We start from the raw sequence: 23046 nt of genomic DNA, 5'->3' as shown, positions 1-23046 counted from the left end.
GTGGAAGGAGGGGTCGTACACTCTTACCTAACCAAAATGTGTAAAGGGAAAACCGACTACCGAAGGACCCGTGACATAACAATAAAATATTCCTGTACTTGTTTAGGGGTTCATTTCAGGGAACACTTGTCAGTAGTATTGTTAAGGGTAGGGTTTCACAGGGGTGCATTTTCAGAATATGGAAAATACGTGTTTAGGGTGCTTTTCGAGACCCCATGGTCGCGCATGGTATCCACTCGTCAATGGAAGTGCCCCCCTGGATTCTATTGAAGGGTGCAGACACACAATTTTTCTTCCAGCAACTTACCGAAATATCAATGGAGATTACTTCATAGAATTTAAACTCATTTTAAGGTAAGTACCAAGCACAGTTGTTCTAATGTGAAATATCAGCGTTGCCATAATGTACTGCACACATAAACTTCACATATACATATATATCAAAATAACATATGATCTTAAATACAAAATTAGCAGAATAAATCAATCTCTGTGAATATGAATAAGGAATCAAAGAGTTGTTAAATTCAGGCCACCTGAAATTATTGAAAGACTCAATATATATTATGCTTGCCAAAATGGCAGGTACGTGTAATAATCAAGATCCAAGATAGCGGTATTCATACTATTACAATATACAACACTTAAAGACTTGTAATCTTCTGATATCACTAATGGCTATTTTCAGTTACATACACCTTTAAAATGTACAACAAACAATGGAGAAATCCAAATAATTGTTTCAATAATATGAATTCAAATTCAATTGCATTTTGAGACAAATCAAGTATCATAATGTAGGTAATATCACAATTCTTAATAGATAAAGTAACATTAGTAAAACTTGATACATCATGAACATGAAATGTAATTAATTCAGTATATATTTCTATTAAATATCTCATGTATAAAACTAAAGTTTAAGTTCACAATCCACCTCCGTAACCCCTCACCCAAAACAATTCTTGGGTTTTCTACAAAAATGAAGAAATAAAAATTAGGAGTAATTCATTTAAAATGATAAAAATTTGACAATGGTTATTATAAATAAAATACATTTGATAAGGAATAGCTTAGCTTTATGGACTTGAAATCACCCACTGCAACCTACTATTTGGCTGAGTATGATGCTGCGCATTGCTGCTTTCAGCCAAGTATCGCCGAAATAAACAGCTTAAAATGCAAAGGCTTTATAAAGCAATGTATTATCATTCTATACCCAATAGGAAAAAGATTGAAAAATTACTTAAAAAGAGGCAAATTTTGCGTGCACTTTGATACCCAATATGAAATAAATATAATTATATATAAAGAAGCACTTACATGTACATGAAATTAATGAATACAGTAAAAATTTAAACATAAACAAATAATGTAGTGTATATACCATAAAACCCAACAAAACCAATCATGGGAATCATGGCAGTAACTTACTGTAAGTGATAAAACATTATCTATCGTAAACCGAATTTGGAAGTATTTCTCAAAATTCTTTATATCGTACATTTTATCATCGCTTCTGAAAACTAAACTAATATACATATAACATCAATTAACTGAACAGAATACCTCATCTATATTGGTAAATACATCTTTCTTTGACAAAACAGATAATTCAATTGTTCTGAAAATTTCAAATTCTAAGTTCCATGTATCTTTTAGCAAGTAAATAATATACATTATTCAGCAACTGATATTGATAAATTCACAAATAAAAAGCCTCAAGAATTTCAGCATTATAGTCAAGTTATAGAAATAATATACAAAAAGTGGTGTACACATAAGACAAACACATAAATATAAATAATATCCATATAAGCACAGTAACCAGCTAGGGATACTGACCATCATTTTTTTTAAACTTATTGGTTCATTTATTTCAAATTGATCTCTTTGTTTAGTAGTTGCTGTTTGCACTGTTTTGATAATATCATTACCAAGGGTTTCAAAACTTATAGCTCCAATTTAGGAAGGTAACTCAGAAAATTTTGTATTTTAGAATCATGGCAACTGAGTCAACCTCATGTTTCCTTTAAAAAGTCACAAAATTCCTGTAAAGACCTCCTTTGCAAAAGAAGGTTTCTACTATAGTTCATGAACTCTATAATAGAGCTTTTTCAGGTCTGTCTTCCTCAAAATGTTTAAATTTTGAGATACAATGTTTTATAGCACTTCAGAGACTATAAAATATGGTAAAAAAAGGATATGAATCTATCACTCAAAAGGTTCGAGTCATTTTCAGTAAATGAACAAACGACAAAGATAATAAACCAATCTTATGTATGAGCCATTCCATGAAAAACTGATAATTTGCAAAACATCACAAGAGAAACATTATTTCATCTATATTTGAGCTGCTTTAAAGAGATAGTATCAAATGAAAGAGATCCACAATGTATCAATATGAATGCCAATCAATGGCATTTTGAGTTGAATTCATTAAACAGCTGTATTTTTTTCTATTTTTTGTTATTTTCTTTATCATTGATTTTCATTTATCTATCTTTTTTTGGCGGGGGGGGGGGGGGTAAGTGGGTAACTATTCTATTTCATACTTATTTATACATATTTCATGTATTTCGGACATTATTTTTTTTTGGTTTTATTGAACATTGTACATACTTTGCAGATTTAGTGAATAAGGCTTGGACTGTCTTAATCAATATCTCAAGGCAAAACAAAATCAGCTTACAAGCAAAAGCAAACAACGGCATCAAATCTGATTATCTGCTATAAAAAATTGTCCTTAATACTACTTTAGAGAGAAAAAAAGAATAAAACCATGTGACTAATTTAATTAATTAGAAACACTAAATACTTGTAAACCTCAGGTTCACTTTTGATATTCTAAATGTTCATGAAAAATATCTGAGAATGTCAACCAACATCATGAAGGATACCCTGTATTTCATGTAATATCCATAAAAAAAATAAAATTCAATCTGTTTCCATAAAAAGTTTACAGACATTTTCATCAGAGGGAAGGGAGACAGATATCAAACCAGTTTCCCTGTTTCATGGAGACTTGTATAAGAACAAATGCACAATTTCTGTGGCAAATTTTATATCAGCCAATCAGATTGCAGGATTTTGGTAGCTTTTAACTGCTAATTGCAAATTTGTTCTTATAACAAGTTTTATGAAAGGGGCCCCAAATCATTATTACTTCAAAAATACTCTTCAAATTATATCAAGTACAAAAGTGTTATGGTAACACCACAAATCTAACACCAGAGTAAACATGTCATGATGTGGTCATCTATGTAAATGGTTAACACCACAGATTTTGTGTGAAATGAATAAAAAATACAATAGCTACTATTCCATTATATATAAAAAAAATAAACGAGAGTAAATGAATACAAGATTATTTGAAAAAAAAAATTGTAATGGTAATTAAAGGCATTTATGACGCTGAGATGTAAAAATAGTGTTCTGAACCGGCAACAAAAAACATAATTTCATCAACGTTAGTTTGATAAACACTAAGAACACTCCATGCAATAATACAAATTTGACTGACCTTTTTTGTTTTTTTTTAAATTGGCAATGTTGTCTTCTTTAAGCTTTCTCTGGCTTTTGGGGAAACTCCTTTGCTTTTTAATTCTTTAAATTTGCAATTTATTTTTCAAATTACATTGTTACGATGCATGTGGACAAATACTATGTACTAGGCATGTCACGCACTGCTCATATACACACATCATGTCATATGAAAATATGAAATATAGAATTTGGAAACAACACAAAATTGTTCCTTCATCATATAAATAGGCCTACATGTACATGTGCTTTATGTGGATCCAAGTTCCATCTATGCCTTCTCTAGAATATGGCACATGGGCTTTCATTTGTTAAGGCAATGGCATCATTTAACTTGCTGCAAAAAACATGAGAAAACTATTGCTTATTACAAGTCAATATTGATTCATTTATAACATGCAATATCACACACTCACCGTTGAATAGTATAAACTATATCACTATTTATAATCATGATTCACAAGATAAACACAATTTACTAAAATATATAATCACGCATTATGATGTACAAGAACTGTTCTATAAATTGCATTGTAAATAATCTATATAAATAAGGCTAGTACAGGTATCATTATTTGCATCCTTACCCCATTGGGTTAACCCATGGGTCATACGCTTCCACACAGAAACAAGAGTAGTGCATGAAGTCACCATACTTCGCTATTAACATACATGCCTGATACATGTACATGTATATTGAAAATGAATTTGTTCTTGGTCAGATGTGACATAAAAAAGTTTAATAAGTTACTAGAATCGCTTCATTTCACAAACTAGATGCACATTACATGTCTATCAGTATGCAAGTGGGAGAATTGATGACATCACCCACAACTATTTCTTTTGATTTTTATCAATACATGAATTACAAAATATTTTACTATTTTTTCCTGTTTGTCATATGAAACAAGGAATGATTCCTCTTTGAATATCTGAGATAACCATTGTTGCATCCTATTGTAATTCAATAAAAATATATGCTTTGTCATTGTCAAACATACAAAAAATTGAATTATCTTATGTTTCATAGAATAAAATACAAAAGAAATAGGGAGAGTATAACATCATAGGGAGAAAAAAGGGGGGTGTTAGAGAATTGGGTTGGGGGGGGGGGGGGGGGTGTCAGAAAAATTGGGGTCGTGTGTAAAGGTAACACACAATCTCAGCAGTTTTTCAGTATCCATTCATTTTCAGTCAGTTTTCATTATTTCACATTTGGTTCAAACTAAAAGTAAAGTCAGTTCATTTAGTATCATATGGTGATATAATAATTCACCACAGAAGTTTTTGTTATACATTTAACAATGTGAAATTTTTCTAACACTTTTTTTAACACTTACTTCTTGCAAACATGTGTATTGTCTGTATTATTTTTCCAAAAAAATATTGTGATGAATGGTTAAATAGTAAATTTATTGGGAACCATTTTTCTTTCATTTTAAACATTTTGAATTTCAAACTTTATACATACATATAAATCAGATATTACATTGCACAATAAAAAAAATCATGTTATACAATATTATTTCATTTTATCTGTTTAATGAATTGATAAATTGATCTTAATGAATTTTTCTGAAAATTTACCAAAACCTAACATACATGTATATGCTCTAAGCATTCTTATATTTACTGTTCAGTTCTAATACATAATGAACACCAGACTGTTCTAGTAACGAAAACATAAACAGGATCCATAGATATAAGCGAATGAGAATTGGCAGTAGTAAAAGATCAATGTACTTTTACTTTAATTCAATCGAAAGGCACAGAGCCATTCATGCAAAGACCAACAGCGAAAAAAATATATATCATATCAAAAGAAAAATTGTGAAATACAAAAAGGCAGCATCTCCCTGAATTAATATTCACATCATAATCCATTAACCTCCGAATCTTTTCACTCAAGATGTAAAGTTAAACATTCAACAATGTAAACATTACTAATCTGAGTGTGTACTGTGCAGTATGTCCAGGCAAAACAAAAAATTGTCTCATGACTTTTTTAATAGTAAAAAATCATGAATGGCTTAAAAATGTTATGAGCCTCCTCTGTTCTGTTTTCATCCCTCTGGTTATTAGAACTGCCTGAGTTAGGTCTGCATGGCTGCAAGTTGAACAGGGTGAAAGTTGTGCTTTCATTCTTAGCACACCCTGTCCAATATGGTGCACAGTCGCAAGGATAAAAATGAGGAAGAACCAACATTATCAAAAACATTCATTTTGATGAAAATGTGTTTGTATTTGTAATTATGATTATCCATTGCATGTACCCAAAATATGAAAGTACTTGTTAACACAGCGCAAGGTTGTATCAGCCCCATCTTTGCATATATCCATGATATTCCAAGCCTCTTGCTCATGTTTATGCAGCCTGCACTAATCTGACAGCATTTGATACAAAATCCATTAATCATATTTAATATCTTAATAATCTGAGCCTGCATTCATTTACATATTATAGTATGGACCAACATATATATTGCTTGTAGTAATTGGGGAAGGGGGGGGGGGCAACATGCAATACTAAGCCAGTTGGAAAAAAAGGAAGAAAAGATAGTACTGATATGAGTAAGATGCATGGCCATAAACAAACATTATATCAATAAGAGTCCAGTGACTGAACTACTTAACCACAATACCTCTGCACACCCAGCTCGGTTATGAGTTATATGAGCAAACGAGAGCGGCTAAACCCTAAGCTAAAGTTAGTCGAGTTGTTGAATCATAATAATTTGTTTTCAACCCATACTTGCACCGAATCATCATTAAATCAATAATCTAGGAAGGAGAAATTGATAGAGCTCAATGAGAGGACAATTCATCATCTTTGTAGGCCAATCACTATATCAGAACCAATTTGATTTGAAAAATATATATTTTGATTTTCAAAGTTGACCTTGAATTTAAATTTACAAATGAGAATGTATTCAGCATTTTCAATTAATAATTATTAATTACAGATCATGATTGATTTAGGTATTTCGTTGAACTGTTTATAAATTTGTCAAATCAACTATTTAATATTTTGTTGAGTAGGAAAGAAAATTCTCCCATATTATTTGAATTAAATAAGACTGTTATCTATCATTTGATCAGTCATAAACTTTGAATGGAATGCATTTGAATACAACATCATAGCATAGAATAAACCTGTAATCTATAATCAAAGGCTAAATTGAATAACATGCATTTCAATATTTATCTACTTCATAAGCATCTAATAAACAAGTCATTATATGATTTTCTATCAATATATTAGTTTTCATTTTTTTCCTCTGTTCCTTAGTATATCAAAATATCAAAAAGTGTGTACCTTCAAATAGTACAGGAAAGAGGTTGTGTATTTGGCCTACGTTTTAAGGGGATCTTTGCGTATCAGTTCTACAAGGGTTTCTAGACCGTACAGAAAACCTTTATCGACACCTTCATAGTGTATCCCATCCATTCCTGCTACTTCAACCGATGACGAGTGGGCAAAGTCAATGATCTTAACCAACACATTCCCCTCATCGTAGTCATCATCATCGTCGCTATCATCATCCTCCACCAACCTGACCTTACCATCTCCATTCCTTGAACCGTCCACCTCCGTGCCATCCCCTGAGCCTTGTACGTCTCTTGAGCTGTAGCTGTTTACATTCCCTGAGCCTTTGACCTCCCTTGCGTCTTTTACATTGATGCCATCACTGCCATGGTCGTTCTCTAGTCTGATGCCCCGATCCTGTCCATCTCCTTCCCTTGAGAACACTACATCTCCTGACCCATGTATGTCTCTTGAGCTGTCAACATTCCCTGAGCCTTCCGCTTCCTTTGTGGCTTTTCTAGTGTTGTCATCACCGCTATGGTCATTCACCACTCTGATGCCTCGATCCTTTCCATCATCTTCTCTCGGCGTCCACTCCACATCCCCCGAGCCTTTCACCTTTCCTGGACCTTGTCCATTATTTTCCACTGTCCTGGAACCACCCTTCCTCACCTTCGGCATACCCTCATATATGATAAGCACCGAGCAGCCAAAGAACCGGTACTGATTCAAGCTTGAGATGAGATCCTTGAGTTGTGTAATGCGCTGGATGATCGAAGCTCGTATCTTTTTACTGTGTCGGTGCTTGTCATAAACGAACCTACCTACCTCATAGCGAAGGTTCTCTTCCGTCAGCTTGTTCCCGTATTTCTTGTTGCAGCAGACGTACGTGCCTTTGTCGGCTTGGTAAATCTACATAAAACGAAATCAATTAAAAAACATAACAATTATGTACCTATTTACCTCACCTGGTTTCATGGGCGTCGGCGCAAAGGTTATTTTTTGTGATTAGGGGGGGGGGGGGGATGGAGCAATAGATGTACCCCTCTGTGCTGATGCCCATGCCTAGATTTTCAGTGCAGCATATAGTGGATCAATTTCATGCTTAAGGTAATTACGCCATGGTTGGGATTCAAACCCATGGCCCCCAGTATCAAAGACAAAAGTCATAACTATGCAACCACAATGCTTTCAATTCAAAATGAATACTTTAATGGGAAGTACATATTTTCAATCTGAAATCACCATACCTATGGTCCCCTTGGGTGTGTTTATCAGAGCTATCAAGCTCCTGCAACCAAAATAAGGAATCATAATAGCAAAAGTAGACAGAAATATCCAAAGAAAAAAAAAGAACTAATCAACAAGACCCTTAAACCAGACTTGCCATTATCAGAGATGCTAACTGATAGCTCAAAAAAATCCTGAAATCCCAGGCCGGGGTTCCAGGGCGAAGCCCCCTGAAGCTGGAACGTTTTCTTATTCTTTAGAGGGCTGAAATCATTAATCTACAGTAGTACATAACAAATAATTAATGACATAATAAACTTCATATCATAGGCAAGAAAGGTGCTCAAAAAAAAAAAATCATGTAACCCGTACTCATTACGGTACGGGTTAACCTGCTGCGGGTTAATATGCTGCGGCCAATGGGTGCGACTCGGGACGGGTGTATGTAGCAGCTGGGGTGCCCTTTTTCACTCACTGTACTCATCAACAAGACAATCCTATACTATTGAAAATCCATAAATCACAATTTCTATCAAAATGATGGATAGTTCACACATATGAATTGATGAATACGCACCAGAGAACACATATTTCATGGTAGCAAATAGGTTTTCAGCTGAAATCCCGCGGCAGACAACCAATCACTCACGCAGCAGCAGGCAATTGCAGCCACACCGGGCCGTGCTTCGAGCGGTTCTACCGGGCGATCGCCCGACTGGGATAGCGCTGACACCCGTATCCCTGCAGGGTATAGGGCAGCGTTTGCAACTGCTACAATGTATTGCTCGCGCGTACCGTGCAAGTACAGTACCAGCTAAACTTCATGCTGCGCACAACGCTAATAATTTTCCGTCTGCGCAAATTGGCCATCCAAAATTGAAATTGTGCTCTCCGTAGCGAACTCCGTGACAAGATTTGGAGGGGAAATTTTTACGGATTTCACTTTGACAATCGATTTTTTTTTCCGAATATTTTTCAGCAAAGGAAAAAATCCGGAAAATTAGCAACTCTGCATTATATAAAGTGATCCTGAAAAAACTCTATTTTGAAATATTGACCACAAATGACCTTTGATCTAATTCCCTGAAATTACATTAATCCAATTACTTCAAATTGTGTAAGTATAAAGTTAAACCCTTTAATATAAGGAAAATCCTCTAAAAGATGAGGATACCTGCATGCCTCCAAATCGTACTCCTAGTTTGTTGGTGGTGCTGTCGAGGGCTCTTGCAATGTTCAATTGTTTCTTCTCCTCTGAAAGGTCATCACCATAGCAACGGGTACCTATCTTCAGGTCAATGATGGATGGGCATTGGTAGTCTACTGTCACATTCTCCAGGAGCATGTAGTCTGTCAATCAAGACAAAAAAGAACAGGAATAGGGTATTGCATTTCATCCAATATATTAGCAAACAACTTTAATTTTGTTAAATTTTACAGGATTTGTCTTCCAAGGAAAAATTAATAAAAAAATCTAGGGCATTTGAGCAAACCATCCAAAATTTTTACACTGCAAAATTTACATGGGACCCTACAGGAAATTCCAGTGCACTTTTTTTTTAGCTTTCCATTGTTCTTTTGGGCATTTGGGGGATGAATTTGCCCTGCGCCCTTTGCAATTTTTTCCTATTTCTCTCCCAACATATAACTCTCTTTTAAAACTGATGAGTGGGGGTAGTGATGTAGGGGGGCAGCACCAGTGACTGCAAATGGCAATGACCTTTATGTGCCCACTATAGATTCCAACCTATAGCGGCAGTATTGAATATCTAGTATAGGCAAGCCAATAAACAATTGCCAATGAAGTAAGAACAAAGGTTACTGAACCTTCACTACATTTCTCATACAATGTAGGATGGCTGGCTCTCCCATGTATACTAAATAGATCTACTTGAATGAACATATATTATGTAATGTAATACAAGACATGGATTTCCCACTAATCGCAAATAAGCAATACACATGTATAATTAACTGTGATTTGAACTTCACTCGTATTTGAATGTGGGGTACAGACACCTAGAAAATCTGTCTACTATTATCACATACTACAGTCTCTCAATTAGAAAAAGTATATTTGCGAGTGTTTTTTACCTACATGTACAACCAAAAAATGTTATTTATTCTTCAGCGATAATGCAGAAACCACAACAAAATTAAGAATCAAAGATTCACTGAAGTCTCCAAAACCCAGTGCAGACACAATCTTCTGTGTCCTGTTTCAAAAAAGACTTGTTATAATAACAATCCCCAATGTCTATAAAAATTTGTTATCATATCACCCAATCAAATTGAACTACATTATTTCAGCAGCCCTACATGTTATTGAAAATTAATTATAACAAGTTTCATGTAACAGGCCACTGAAGAATATGGATATCCTCATCAATGTATTGTGGATGTTTTAGTTAGAGCAGTATTCATTATTTTTCATTTGTTGAATTCAGACCGAATGAATGATAATCTTCATTGCTTGAAACCATAATAAAAGAATGTGTGGACAGATGGAATGAAGGTGACACCACATTTGCTCCTGCGACAATCGCTCCGGGCTTAATTCCATCTAAAATGTAGGGTTACGGCTGCAACAGGATATTATGTTAGGTTTAGAATAGGGTATACAGCAGTGTTAAAGCCAGGGTTGAAGTTGGTCATTTAATTAGCGTGTGGACTTCAGCGCGGAGCAATTGTCACCTGGGCCCCATCTTACAAAGAGTTGCGATTGATGCAATCGATTGTAACTCTATGGAAATCCATCAGAGTCATAATTTTTTTTACAAGAAATTTGCACAATGCCCTTTGTAAACAGAGAGAAGCACAGTGAATGTTCAAGAAAACAATGAATGCATGAATATACATCATAGCTAGAAAATGTTTTGAACAAGGATGCATAAAAGATGTTGACGTGGCTGGCCGTCCATAGTTGTGATTAATCGAATCAATCGCATGTAAGACGGGGCCCAGAACTTATGTCATGGAACCGGGCTGACGGACAGGAACCGGGGCAAGTCTAAGGTGGCGTAAAGAGAAGTACTTGATGTACCAGCATTCTCTGATTCGACATCAATCACAACCACTCATTGATCCCTCGTTATTGACACAAATAAGATGGACACCAATCATTCCTATTAGTCTGGTCTGTTAGCGTAAAAAATGCCCTACTTGTGGACACGGTGGACAAAAGCATGATTTTTTCTCCAGACCTTTGTTTATGTATAAGAATTAAGAATGGGGTATGCTCCAAAAAATCTGGCTGCAGGAACAGTGAAAAAATGGGTGAAAATGTCAGAATTTATGAGTTCAGATTTGTCTGATATATAGACTAGCGCTAGTGCAAAACTCAATAGCAGTGCATTATTTTGCATTGGATTAGTTCTTGAATTCAGACCCTTTTTGAACAGATCTTCTGTTTGTCCTCGCATCTCAATGCACCAAATATCTGAATGAAGATGCTAACCAAGCCGAAGGGTGACGGTGGAGGGGGTTGAATGTTGGTGTGTGTGTACATATTTTGGTCTTGGGGTAAAGGTGTGCAAGACACATTTTTTGCATGTGTTGGAAATTGTGTTGCCATGGTAACAGTGTATTATTGCAAAAATAAGGTAAAAATCTTGCAGTTAGAACCACTTCCTCTGTTTTTAACCGATTCTCATGAAATTTGGCACACACATTGGTCTTGAGGTGAAGATGTCTAAGCCACACATTTGTGTGTCTTTCAGAAATCTTGTTGCCATGGTAACAACATATTATCTGGTGAAAATTGGGGAAAAAAACCTTACAATTCAAACTGTTTCATCAGTTTTCAATCAATTTTCATGAAATTTGGCACACACATTGGTATTGAAGTAAAGATGTACAAGGCACTTTTTGTGTGTGTTTCCAAAATTGTGTTGCCATGGGAACAACATATTATATTTAGGTAAAAAATTTAGGTAAAAACCTTGCAATTTGAACTACTTCATCAGTTTTTTTTTTGTTGTTGTTTTGAACCAATTCTCATGAAATAATTATGGCTCACACATTGGCCTTGAGGTAAAGATGTGCAAGAACCTTTTGTCAGAGAGTGCATTGCCTTGGTAACCACATTTAGCCAAAAATATGGGGAAAACTCATTGTGGATCAGTCTACTTCTCAGTTTTCAGCCTGTGCTCATAAAAGTTGACACAAATATTCATTTTGGGTAAAGATTCATATTCAGTATTAAAAGGGAATCAAGCCTTGGTCATAATGTTGTGTGCATGGAAAAGGAGAAAAATAAGAATGGTGAAAGTTTTACAGAAATCGGACAAGCGGAATATAGTTATGGTTGCTTTAAAATTAAGATCCCTAAGGCTACTAGTATGTAGAATTCAAATTGGCAACCGGGTAAGTAAATTATGACAAGGGGTGGGGCCGCAAGGACAACTTGCTTATGATAGCTGGCCACTGCATTTTATTTTATATAATTATCATTACTTACATGTACATGTATATCTATGTAAATTATTCTATTATGTAAACTTTCCCATAAGACTAGTAGTTATCAGGATTTTTGTTTTTCTCCTAAATCCCTATTCCATTGGCGCCGTAATATAAACCGGTAGTATGTTTTATGTCCTCATGAAAGAAAGATATAATTTGAAGTAAAACTTTTGAAAAAAGAAATTTTAGCTAATTAATTATTCCAGTACATGGAAGAGTGGTCCTTGCCTTCTTAAATTACTGTGACATCACATATGCGGTCAATTTGAAGTCTTCATGGGTATAGTGATTACATGCAATGTTTATAACTTTAATATGTTCACAACTTTGTTATGGTTTGTCCGATATTGTTCAAACTTTGACCTATAAACTTGTCTGATTTTTCATTTTCCTCTAAAAACAAGTGTTTATTTGGGTTTGATTCCCCTTTATAACGTCATATAATAGCGCAGGGTATTAATCACCTTCAATAATATTTATAGGCTTTTTTGGGGGGCGGGGGCGGAGAAGGTCCTTAAACTGACAACATAAAAATATAGAAGGTTAAAGGCCATGACCATGAGGAACTTAAACAGTCTTAAAAAAAACACCCCTTACATTTTTTATTGGGGGGGGGGGCTTTAAAAAATTGCCACATTAAGATTAAAATGAAATTATAACGACTAAGGACTTAACCCCCCCCCCAAAAAAAAGGGAAATCCTTTACACTTCAGCATATTGATTTAAAGCCTCAAACATTCTGCTTTGAAAAAAAAGTTTCGGTGTCCAATTAATCAATGTTTTATTTGAAGCATGAAGCAGGGGCTGTCACAGAAATATACTGAAAAAATTAAATGAAAGAAAATATAAGGCTAAAATCTATTGTGCACATAGGTATATTTTTGATATGGTATGTTACTGAGTCATGGATTTGCAAGTGAATTTCTAAAACAAGTGCAGATATTTTTGTATGTATTTATATTTCTATAATAATTAGTTGCATGATTAAAGGTACACTTTAAAATATGTCAGAAAAAATATACTTTTATTTTTTTATTTCATTTTATTTCTGCACTCAGCATTAATATTCAACATAACATCTAGGTGATACAATTAAGTTTTACAAAACAATTACTTAGAGAGAGACAGGAAACAGAAGGAGATGGCATGGTGAAGCTCAAAATCAAGAGTGATGTGAAAGTTAAAAAGAAAGAGTAGGAACGGAATATGAATATGAATAAAAGACTGAGTAGGAGAATATAAATAAACAATGGTTAATTAGGTACTGTAAACAATTTTTTTATCAAATCAGAATGCATTAAGCTTCAAATGAATGGTCTGAAGTGCAAAGGACTCTTCTTACCTTTGAAGGGGGGGGGGGGAGGGCATTTTCTGCTAAAAAGTATTATCAGCCCCCTATTTTTTCGGGGGGGGGGGGGTTAAGTTCCTAGTCATAATCCTTTAACTGTAATTTTAATGAGGTCATTTTCTAAAGACCCCACCCCCCCCAAAAAAAGAGTAATGTCTAGCTTTAAAAATGCATTGACCCCTGAGGGACAAAGGTGTAGACTGGTTTGAGCATGGGGAAGTAGAACTAAAAGTGGTATGGGGAGGGGTGCACATCTTGGGGAGGTGGAACTAAGGTTTGGAAAATCAGCTGTTGAAAGTAGAAGGGTACACATTTTGTTTTGCTTGCCAGTGTTGGAACTCCTCTGCTTCAGCGGAAGGTTTCATATTCACCCAGTGTACCTCCAGCCTATATGCCCTTAAGGGGATGCGTTTTTTAAGAGTGTTTTATCATTTTTATGTTTCTAATGGCCACTGCCTTTAACCTTCTTTGATGTCAGATTTAAAGGACTAATCCTGCCCCTTCCCCCAACCCAGAAATATTAATGAAGGTGATTAATACCCCCACATTTTAATGCAGAGAAGACATTTAGAATTCAATATGAATCTTTACCCTAAGATGAATATTTCTTCCAATTTTTATGAGCACTGACTAAAAACAGGGGAGGAAGTTTGATCCACAATAAGTTTTCCTACATTTCTGGCTATCATATGTGGCTACCCTGGGGCCCGTTGCATAAAACTTTTTACCTGAGAAAACTCTGGTAAAAACTGAAAACTAAGGTTGAGTTTTCTCAGGTAAAAAGTTGTATGCAACGGGCCCCTGGTAATGCACTCTCTGACAAATGCAAAAAAAGGTTCTTGCACATCTTTACCACAAGGCCAATGTGTGAGCCAAATTTCACGAGAATTGGTTCAAAACTGATGAAGTAGTTCAAATTGCAAGTTTTTTACCTAAATTTTGCCATATGATATTTTGTTACCATGACAACACAGTTTCTGAAACACACACAAAAAGTGCCTAGTACATCTTTACTTCAATACCAATGTGTGTGCCAAATTTCATTAGAATTGATTGAAAACTGATGAAGCAGTTTGAATTGTAAGATTTTTCCCCAATTTTCACCAGATAATATGTTGTTACCATGGCAACAAGATTTCTGAAAGACACACAAAAGTGTGTCTTAGACATCTTCACCTCAAGACCAATGTGTGTGCCAAATTTCATGAGAATCGGTTAAAAACAGAGGAAGTGGTTCTAACTGCAAGATTTTTACCTATTTTTGCAATAATACACTGTTACCATGGCAACACAATTTCCAACACATGCAAAAAATGTGTCTTGCACACCTTTACCCCAAGACCAAAATATGTACACACACACCAACATTCAACCCCTCCACCGTCACCCTTCGGCTTGGTTAGCATCTTCATTCAGATATTTGGTGCATTGAGATGCAAGGACAAACAGAAGATCTGTTCAAAAAAGGTCTGAATTTAAGAACTAATTCAATGCAAAATAATGCACTGCTATTGAGTTTTGCACTAGCGCTAGTCTATATACCAGACAAATCTGAACTCATAAATTCTGACATTTTCACCCATTTTTTCACTGTTCCTGCAGCCAGATTTTTTGGAGCATACCCCATTCTTAATTCTTATACATAAACAAAGGTCTGGAGAAAAAATCACGCTTTTGTCCACCGTGTCCACATAATTCCGCTAACTGACCAGACTATATACTTTAACCAACACACCAACAATTTATATTCGCACAAAAGAAGATCCCCTACACAACTGCCCTTGACCTGAAAACATCTGACATTTTTCAGTCCATAGATTTCTAATAAACAATATACATGTACATGTATGACAAGATGTCAATGATCCAGGCTACATGAATACAATGCATTTTACTGGTATCCTTCAATCATTCTCACCTTTATATTCAGACTATTCTACAGGAGAATTTGTATTGTATAAAAGGCTAGTGCACATAGACACACTTCTATTGTACAGACAGTGATTTTTTATTTTAAAAAAATCTTTTCCGTTTCTGAAACCTGTAATTCCGTTTAATCTTGATCTAAAATTAAAATTCTGTTTTGTCATGAAATTGTACACAGCAATGAATTCCATTTGGAAAAGGTTTTAAATTCCATGAATTTTCACATGAAACATAAAGAACAAATACTTTCTCTTCGTATTCATTTTTTAAAGGAAATCAGAAAATCACTTTCCCAACTATTGTGAAATAGATTTGTATCCAGGGATATTGTTTTGGTTTATTTTCAACTGGTCTAATCCCAATTCGTCCAATTACCAACTCGTCTACTATCATTTGGTCTACCATCTGTTTGTCCACTATCCACATGGTCTAAATGCCAATTCGTCCACTCATCATTTCGTCTAATAAGCAGTTGGCACAATAGCCATTTAGTCCATATACCATTCAGTCTAATTGGATTAAGTGCTAATTAAGAAAAATGAATGAAAATAAAATGAATATTAGACCATCTGGTTATGAGACGAAATGGTCATAGATGAAATGGTGATTAGACGAAGTGATGATTGGACCAAATGGATATTGGACCAAACGATTGTTATACGAAATGTTGATGGACGGAATGGCATGAGACTAAATGACTTTAAGCCGTGTGGTGAGTGGACGAGTTAGGGATAGACGAATTGGCAATTTACCAGTACCATTGTTTTGAACCTTGCTATGGTCCTACATGTACATGTTATGTTGCTATAGTGGTCTTTGACATGTCCATCTTGTCTGTAGTCACATTCATCAAAAAGCAACTCTGAACATTTGACAGAGCACAGTGCAAGGGACCCCAGTATCTCGTTACCACTCTGCGCACTAGTCAATGAACAGGGTCGTACTTTGTAATTCTTGAGGGTAGCCAGCTGCCACCCTAAAAGATAAATGCCAGTTGTGGTAACGATCTCAAAATGACTTTTTTACAGAATCCAATATAATGACCACCCAAGTTTCTGTTCATATGAATACAAAATATGTGCCTAAGGATTCTGGAATAAGCAAAATAAGCGTGGATTCCAGCACTTCTGTCGGGTCTTTATTCCAGCAATATAATATACACTGTCCACATGTGCCTATCTGTGTTGGCGATCTTCAGTGTGACTGTTTTGCGGCTTAAATTTTATGATTCTACAAAGTTCAGTTTATGTAACTGTACCAGATCTAGATCGACAATGATATAGTAATACTTAACCTTTGTTTTACAGACTTTCTCACGAAATCAGTGTTTTACTGCAACTACTGTCATTTAGCTTTAAATTCAGCTTGCACTGTAACTAACTCTTCACATTTCTCTCTTTGTATTGGGTACAGAGAGGCAAATATTGCATCTTGATTTAAGTTATAAAATGCCTGAGCAGCAGTGTCACATTTGTCATAGATCTGTGCCTGTGATACCATGTATGTTATAAAATTTAAACCCTGAAAAAAAAATTGCACCAAGAAATATCATTGTTTAGGGCTTCACTTATATTGAATATACTGTCATTTGTTACATTACCCCCCCCCCCCCCCCCGAGATTAATGAAATTAAGTTGTTCCAGCCATATATCTTGTACACGTCTGTAGGAAAAAAAATTTTTCCAGCAATTTTTATACAACCAATACAAAATATTTACAACATACCGGTACATCGAAGTTTAGAATGATTAAAATAAGATGCAATGTAAGCTGGTCAATTTCATAAAAACAAAGAAAATTGATATACAAATAGGAAAGTTTATAAACGACATAAAAGAGTAAACAGGGACACCAATACAAATTGAGAGGAGGGAATCAATAAGTATAAGGCTTCAAAGTACGGTACACCATCTTAAGAAAGTGACCTCCTAGAATATTCTGAAGACTTTAGAACGTCAATCTACTGGGGCACGTTGCATAAAACTTTTTACCTGAGAAAACTCAGGTTGTTTTTACCAGAGGTTTTGCCCTGTGTTAAAGTCAATGGCAGAAATCATACTAACCTTAGTTTTCAGTTTTTACCAGAGTTTTCTCAGGTAAAAAGTTTTATGCAACAGGCCCCAGGTATTTTCACCAGGAAGTCCTTCAAACTTTGGGAAAAGGAAAGAACAAAACGCTGAAAATACCTTGGCGTGTGTTGAAGGGTCTGTTTTCTCCCATATTTAGTTTCTGCAGGTCTAACTGATGGACCCATAGACTCCATGGGTTGAGACCGTTACCCCTGGTTTGGTAGGAGTACTCTGTAACATCTTCAAACACCTTCCCTTTGGTTGCTTCTTTAATGTCATCAAGGCACTGATGGTTCAAAGATATTCTGACAAAAGCGTAGAGGTTGGGAGTGGAGGAAAAAAATTGTTACATTCATCATACAATTGTGCTCATACATTTAAGTTATTGAACCCCACGATAAAATGCACTCCTTCATACAAAGTGTTGATTGTACAATGTAGACAACGACAATACAATATTTGGAGAGCCCAGGGAAACATACTACCGGTATATAGAAAGTGTATTTCGTCACCTGACAATATAAAAGTGGTAGAACTTGGGTGCTTTTAAATGTTAATTTTTCTGATGGGGTTCACTAGATTTTGAGCACCACTGTAACATTACTATCACGGTCATCAACATCATCATCATCATCATCATCATCATCACTATCATAATCATCATCATCATCACTATCATCATCATCATCATCATCATCATCACTATCAATCATCATCATCACCATCATCATCACCACCATCACTGTCATCATTATCATCATCATCATCACCACCACCACCACATCATCATCATCATCATCACCACCACCACCACATCATCATCATCGTCATCATCATCATCACTATCATAATCATCACCATCATCATTACCACATCACTGTCATCATCATTATCATCATCAAGATCATCTTTATCATCATCAGCAGCAGTAGTACCCTCATCATCATTATCATCAAGATCATCTTCATCATCTTTATCATTATCATCATCATCCTCATTATCCTCATCATTATCATCAAGATCACCATCACTGTCATTATCATTACCATCATCATCATCATCATCACCCACCACCACCACCACCGACACATCATCATCATCATCATCATCATCACCACCACCACCACCACATCATCATCATCGCTATCATTATTATCACTATCAACATCACTGCTCATCATTTTCACCATCATCATATTCATCACCTTTCTTAAAAAAAGGGAAAATGGTGTGTGCATTTACCTTTCACAAGAGGAGTTTTTGTTGTTATTTTGAACACAATGGCCATTGAACCACTGAGCTACATTTCTTTTAAGATTATTAACATCATTCCCTCTGTTCCTGGCATCAGTCACATTGCATGTTGAGTTCACAGAAGACAACTGAATGTTTGTTGATTTCTTGCATTTCAGGTCAAACGAGGGCGCTGTCACTGCCCGGTACTCAACTTTGCCTTCCTTGTCCTTCTCGATCACAACTTCAACAATGCCTACAAGATAAATAATCTATTAATACATCAGCGTACTCTGTTAACTGTACATCTTTCAATGAATGCATGTATTTCTCCCATGATGATCATGGCTGATTTATCATGTTCCAGAATTAGTGGGAATTAAAGGGGAATCCAGCCTTGGCCATAAAAGTTGTGTTGGGAAGGAGAAAAATAAATTAAACAGAATGGTGAAAGTTTGAAAGAAATCGGACAAGTAATAAGGAAGTTATAGCTGCTTTAAAATTGAGATCACTAATACTATGTAGATTTCAAATTGGCAATTGAGTAAGTTATGACAAGGGGCAAGGACAACTCTCCCATAGGCCATGTACTTTATTATCAGGGATTTGTGGTTTTCTCCTAAATACCCATTCCCCTGGGGCAGTAATCTAAATATAACCCAGGGAGTATATTGTTTTATGTCCTCATGAAAGAAAATATAATTTGAAATAAAACTTTTGGAAAAAATGACATTTCAGCCATAATGTGTATTGGAGTACATGGAAGAGTAGTCCTTGCCTTACATCACTATCACATCCCATATGCGGCCAATTTGAAGTCTCCATGGGTATAGTGATTACCAATATTTACAACTTTTAAAAATTCATAACTTTCTTGTTGTTTGTCCATATTGTTAAAACTTTTACCAATCAACTTGTCTGATTTTCCTTTTCCTTACAAAAACAAGTTTTTATTTGGGTTGGATTCCCCTTTAAGTTAATTATTTACGCTATGATTTATTGACAACTGAATAAGCCGAACCTGGAGAAACAGACTCCAGTGAAATTTTGGCAAGGAATGCCTTGGACTTGACTGCTTCATTTGGGCATCTTGTGTTTTCCTCTGTAAACACTTCGCTTCCAGAGCTTATTTTCTGCTTTTCTCAAAACTCCTTGCACCTTCATTCCAAGCTGATCTCCAGCTCACATAGCTGCCTGCAAATTTCGAGCGGCTTTACCACGACTGGTGATCCTTTCTTGTGCTAAAAGTGATACACACCAGATTTCCATTTACTTAAAGATAGGGTCACCAGTCATTTGTAAAGTTGCTCATAACTCAATAAAGATTTAACATTTACCTGATCTGGTTGATTTTATTAGTTCATACAAACCTAACTACTTATGAAATCATGAACTCTTTTTAAGGCTGAAAAATGAATGTCACCTACACACACTACAGATGGGGGACAGTGCATTATTATATCATTCATTGCTTGGAAAAATATTCAACACCTAAACTGGATTGCCACGCCGTTTTGTCATTTCTCAGCAACTACACACTGTCTACCAGAATCATTAGGAAAATATTTTAATTACATGTATACATATACATGGGTGATCACTTAATTGGATTCTCTTCCAATTTGTTTGGATATGATTACCACAACTGGCAATACATGTAGCAATTCATTTAGGGGCAGAGTCATTTGTTTTTAAAGTTTTTGATTGGGCCAGGAATTTTTCTCAATGCAATAAATACATTTAAAAATGTTGTTCGAATACTTGCCACTCTAATGCCCTGGTCACAAATAAACTGGTTATGATGACATATAAATTACATTCATGTATAACTGACCTTTGAACTTTGGTATGAAGTCCCCCATGATCGGAGCCAAGTAGCGATAGTTCTGAATCTCCCTCTCAAACATTGGCTTACAGATCGAGCGTGTATCATACAGCAGGATTCCCCTGTGACCTCCGACCTGATGAATGAAGGGTGTCAGAGGAACACCCCCTTCTGGCAAGGCCATTGTTCTCCACCCTAATAGCAGTTGCAGCAATGACCTTCAATAAACATTCACTTAGCCATCTTTTCTGGTCCCTTTCTGATTTTTCCTCTTTTTCCAATTTAAAACAAGATCTCTTTTCATCCAATAATTGGTTTTTAATCTGAAAGGCACTAATTCATGTCTTATAGACAAATTCTCAAAAATTGAAGGTTGAGGGGTGCTAGACATAGAAATATGGGTTCCTTTAAATGATATTGTAACAATCACACACACAAAAAAAAGTATGTACATGTAACAAAACTTTCATAAAATCTTGTTCATTTCACACAGCATTCACATTTCCTCTTATGAATTACAGTCTGTAGCAGTTTTTAATAAGTTTGAAAAATAGATTTGAGTTAATTATATTCAGAAAAATAGATAATGCATAATGAGTTACATGTATTTTCACGCTATATTAAATCTAGGAATGTCAAAGGTCATTGCACTGCTTGCTTTCAGGGGCCATTGCTGTTGTGCATCAGAAACCGAGGCAATCATCTATACATTTCTGTCCCTCTTCATTTTAAGTTCTGGCTGGGTCAAATTTTTCTTTCTCAGTAGCCTCTGTGAAAATAAACATATTATATAATATAAGGATTATAAAGGACATTCATTTTTTTCAGTATGGACCTACATGTAGGCTAAGTTAGCAATGATGACTCTTTCATGTACATTGTGACACAAACGCAATCGCACACACAATATCTAACATACATTGATGACCACAAAGTAAAGCACATCTTCTGAGCATATCTTCCTACAAATAAAGTTGTGTTGTGTGTCGTTGGATCTTATGCTCTTTTACTTTCAACCAGACTTAAATGAGACCAATAGATGCAGGATGTACAGTTCATATATACATTTAGTAATTAAAGATGATTACTTGGTTGACAAATACATGAGTGAGTCTGATGGCGACTATACTCTGAAGATGAAGATAATATAAATGCTGCAAACTGATGTAGTATACTTTTCTGTAGCTCTATTAAAATTCTGTAACTCTCTACATTATTCTCTAAAACTGCAGTCTCTAATATATCTGCTTGCTGGAACAATCTCTAAAGTAATCTCTATTCTGCAATCTTTAATCTATATTCTGATTTAGATCGGATAATGAATTACGCGACGCAAGCAACCGTATCGTGGGTGAAGAACAATAGAAAACAAGATGGCGGCGTAAACATCGGGCAAGTCTCTTCCTTCTTTTCATATTTTTCTCATTTTTTTGATGAATTCTTATCAAAAAAATAAAATCCATAGCATAGAAATGTCGGAAATGAAATTGTATCCCATGTACATGATAGATAGGGCTAGATCTTTAAAGTAGATACTAGAAATCTTGGGGGCAAAAGTTTCAGGATTTTTTTTTTAGTGCCTAGTGGTAGTCTACACACAAATGAGAAGACCTGGCTTCGTATGAGTATGAGTCTGACTATGAGAGTAACCTTACGTTAGTAAATGATTTTTACTCTCTAGAACTAGAAGCCTCCTGGCTAGGCTAGGCCGCGGCTGATTCACAGCTACACAGTCATAGGCATACCGCATAGCCGTAGCGTTTACCGGTCGAATCTAGCCCGACCAGTCTCCGTACGAAGCGTTCGAGTGTACCCGTAGACGTAGTACAACCGTATCGGGTACGGCGTAGCTAGCAGGCAGTGTACTGTAGGGTGCGTTTGTATGGCACAACAATTCAACGCAAACGCTGTCGCGTCGTTAGACGATATCGAATTATCTCTCGCTTCCTGAATCAAATAATGTATGACAATGTACAGATCTATTTTATGTCGGTATATATTTATAAATTCAAGTTACAATATTATTAAACAGATAAAACTTACATCCAACTCAGGCTTTGTGTCCCGGCCTAACTAACAGCAACAGTGAATGAATGCAAACGCT

General features: G+C 35.5%; 1 protein-coding gene across 2 annotated transcripts; it reads right to left on the bottom strand.

Annotated features, from left to right (window-relative positions):
• Positions 1 to 2577: 2577 nt before the first annotated feature.
• Positions 2578 to 23046, bottom strand: LOC121426739 (inositol hexakisphosphate kinase 3-like). 2 transcript variants are annotated; one of them, XM_041623120.1, is made up of 7 exons: positions 22986 to 23046; positions 21545 to 21711; positions 20952 to 21137; positions 19127 to 19373; positions 18002 to 18189; positions 9255 to 9430; positions 2578 to 7762 (listed from the first exon to the last, which is right to left on the bottom strand). In XM_041623120.1, exons 3-7 carry the CDS (start codon positions 21124 to 21126, stop codon positions 6896 to 6898), a joined length of 1653 nt encoding a protein of 550 aa, XP_041479054.1. In that variant the 5' UTR covers positions 21127 to 21137; positions 21545 to 21711; positions 22986 to 23046; the 3' UTR covers positions 2578 to 6895. The 2 variants fall into 2 exon arrangements, with proteins under 2 accessions (XP_041479054.1, XP_041479053.1); XM_041623119.1 differs by having other exon boundaries at positions 20952 to 21711.

This window comes from Lytechinus variegatus, chromosome 13 (assembly GCF_018143015.1).
Source record: "Lytechinus variegatus isolate NC3 chromosome 13, Lvar_3.0, whole genome shotgun sequence".
Lineage (NCBI taxonomy): Eukaryota > Metazoa > Echinodermata > Echinoidea > Temnopleuroida > Toxopneustidae > Lytechinus > Lytechinus variegatus.
The sequence above is the reverse complement of the archived record's forward strand: the minus strand, read 5'-3'. Positions and strand labels throughout refer to the sequence as shown.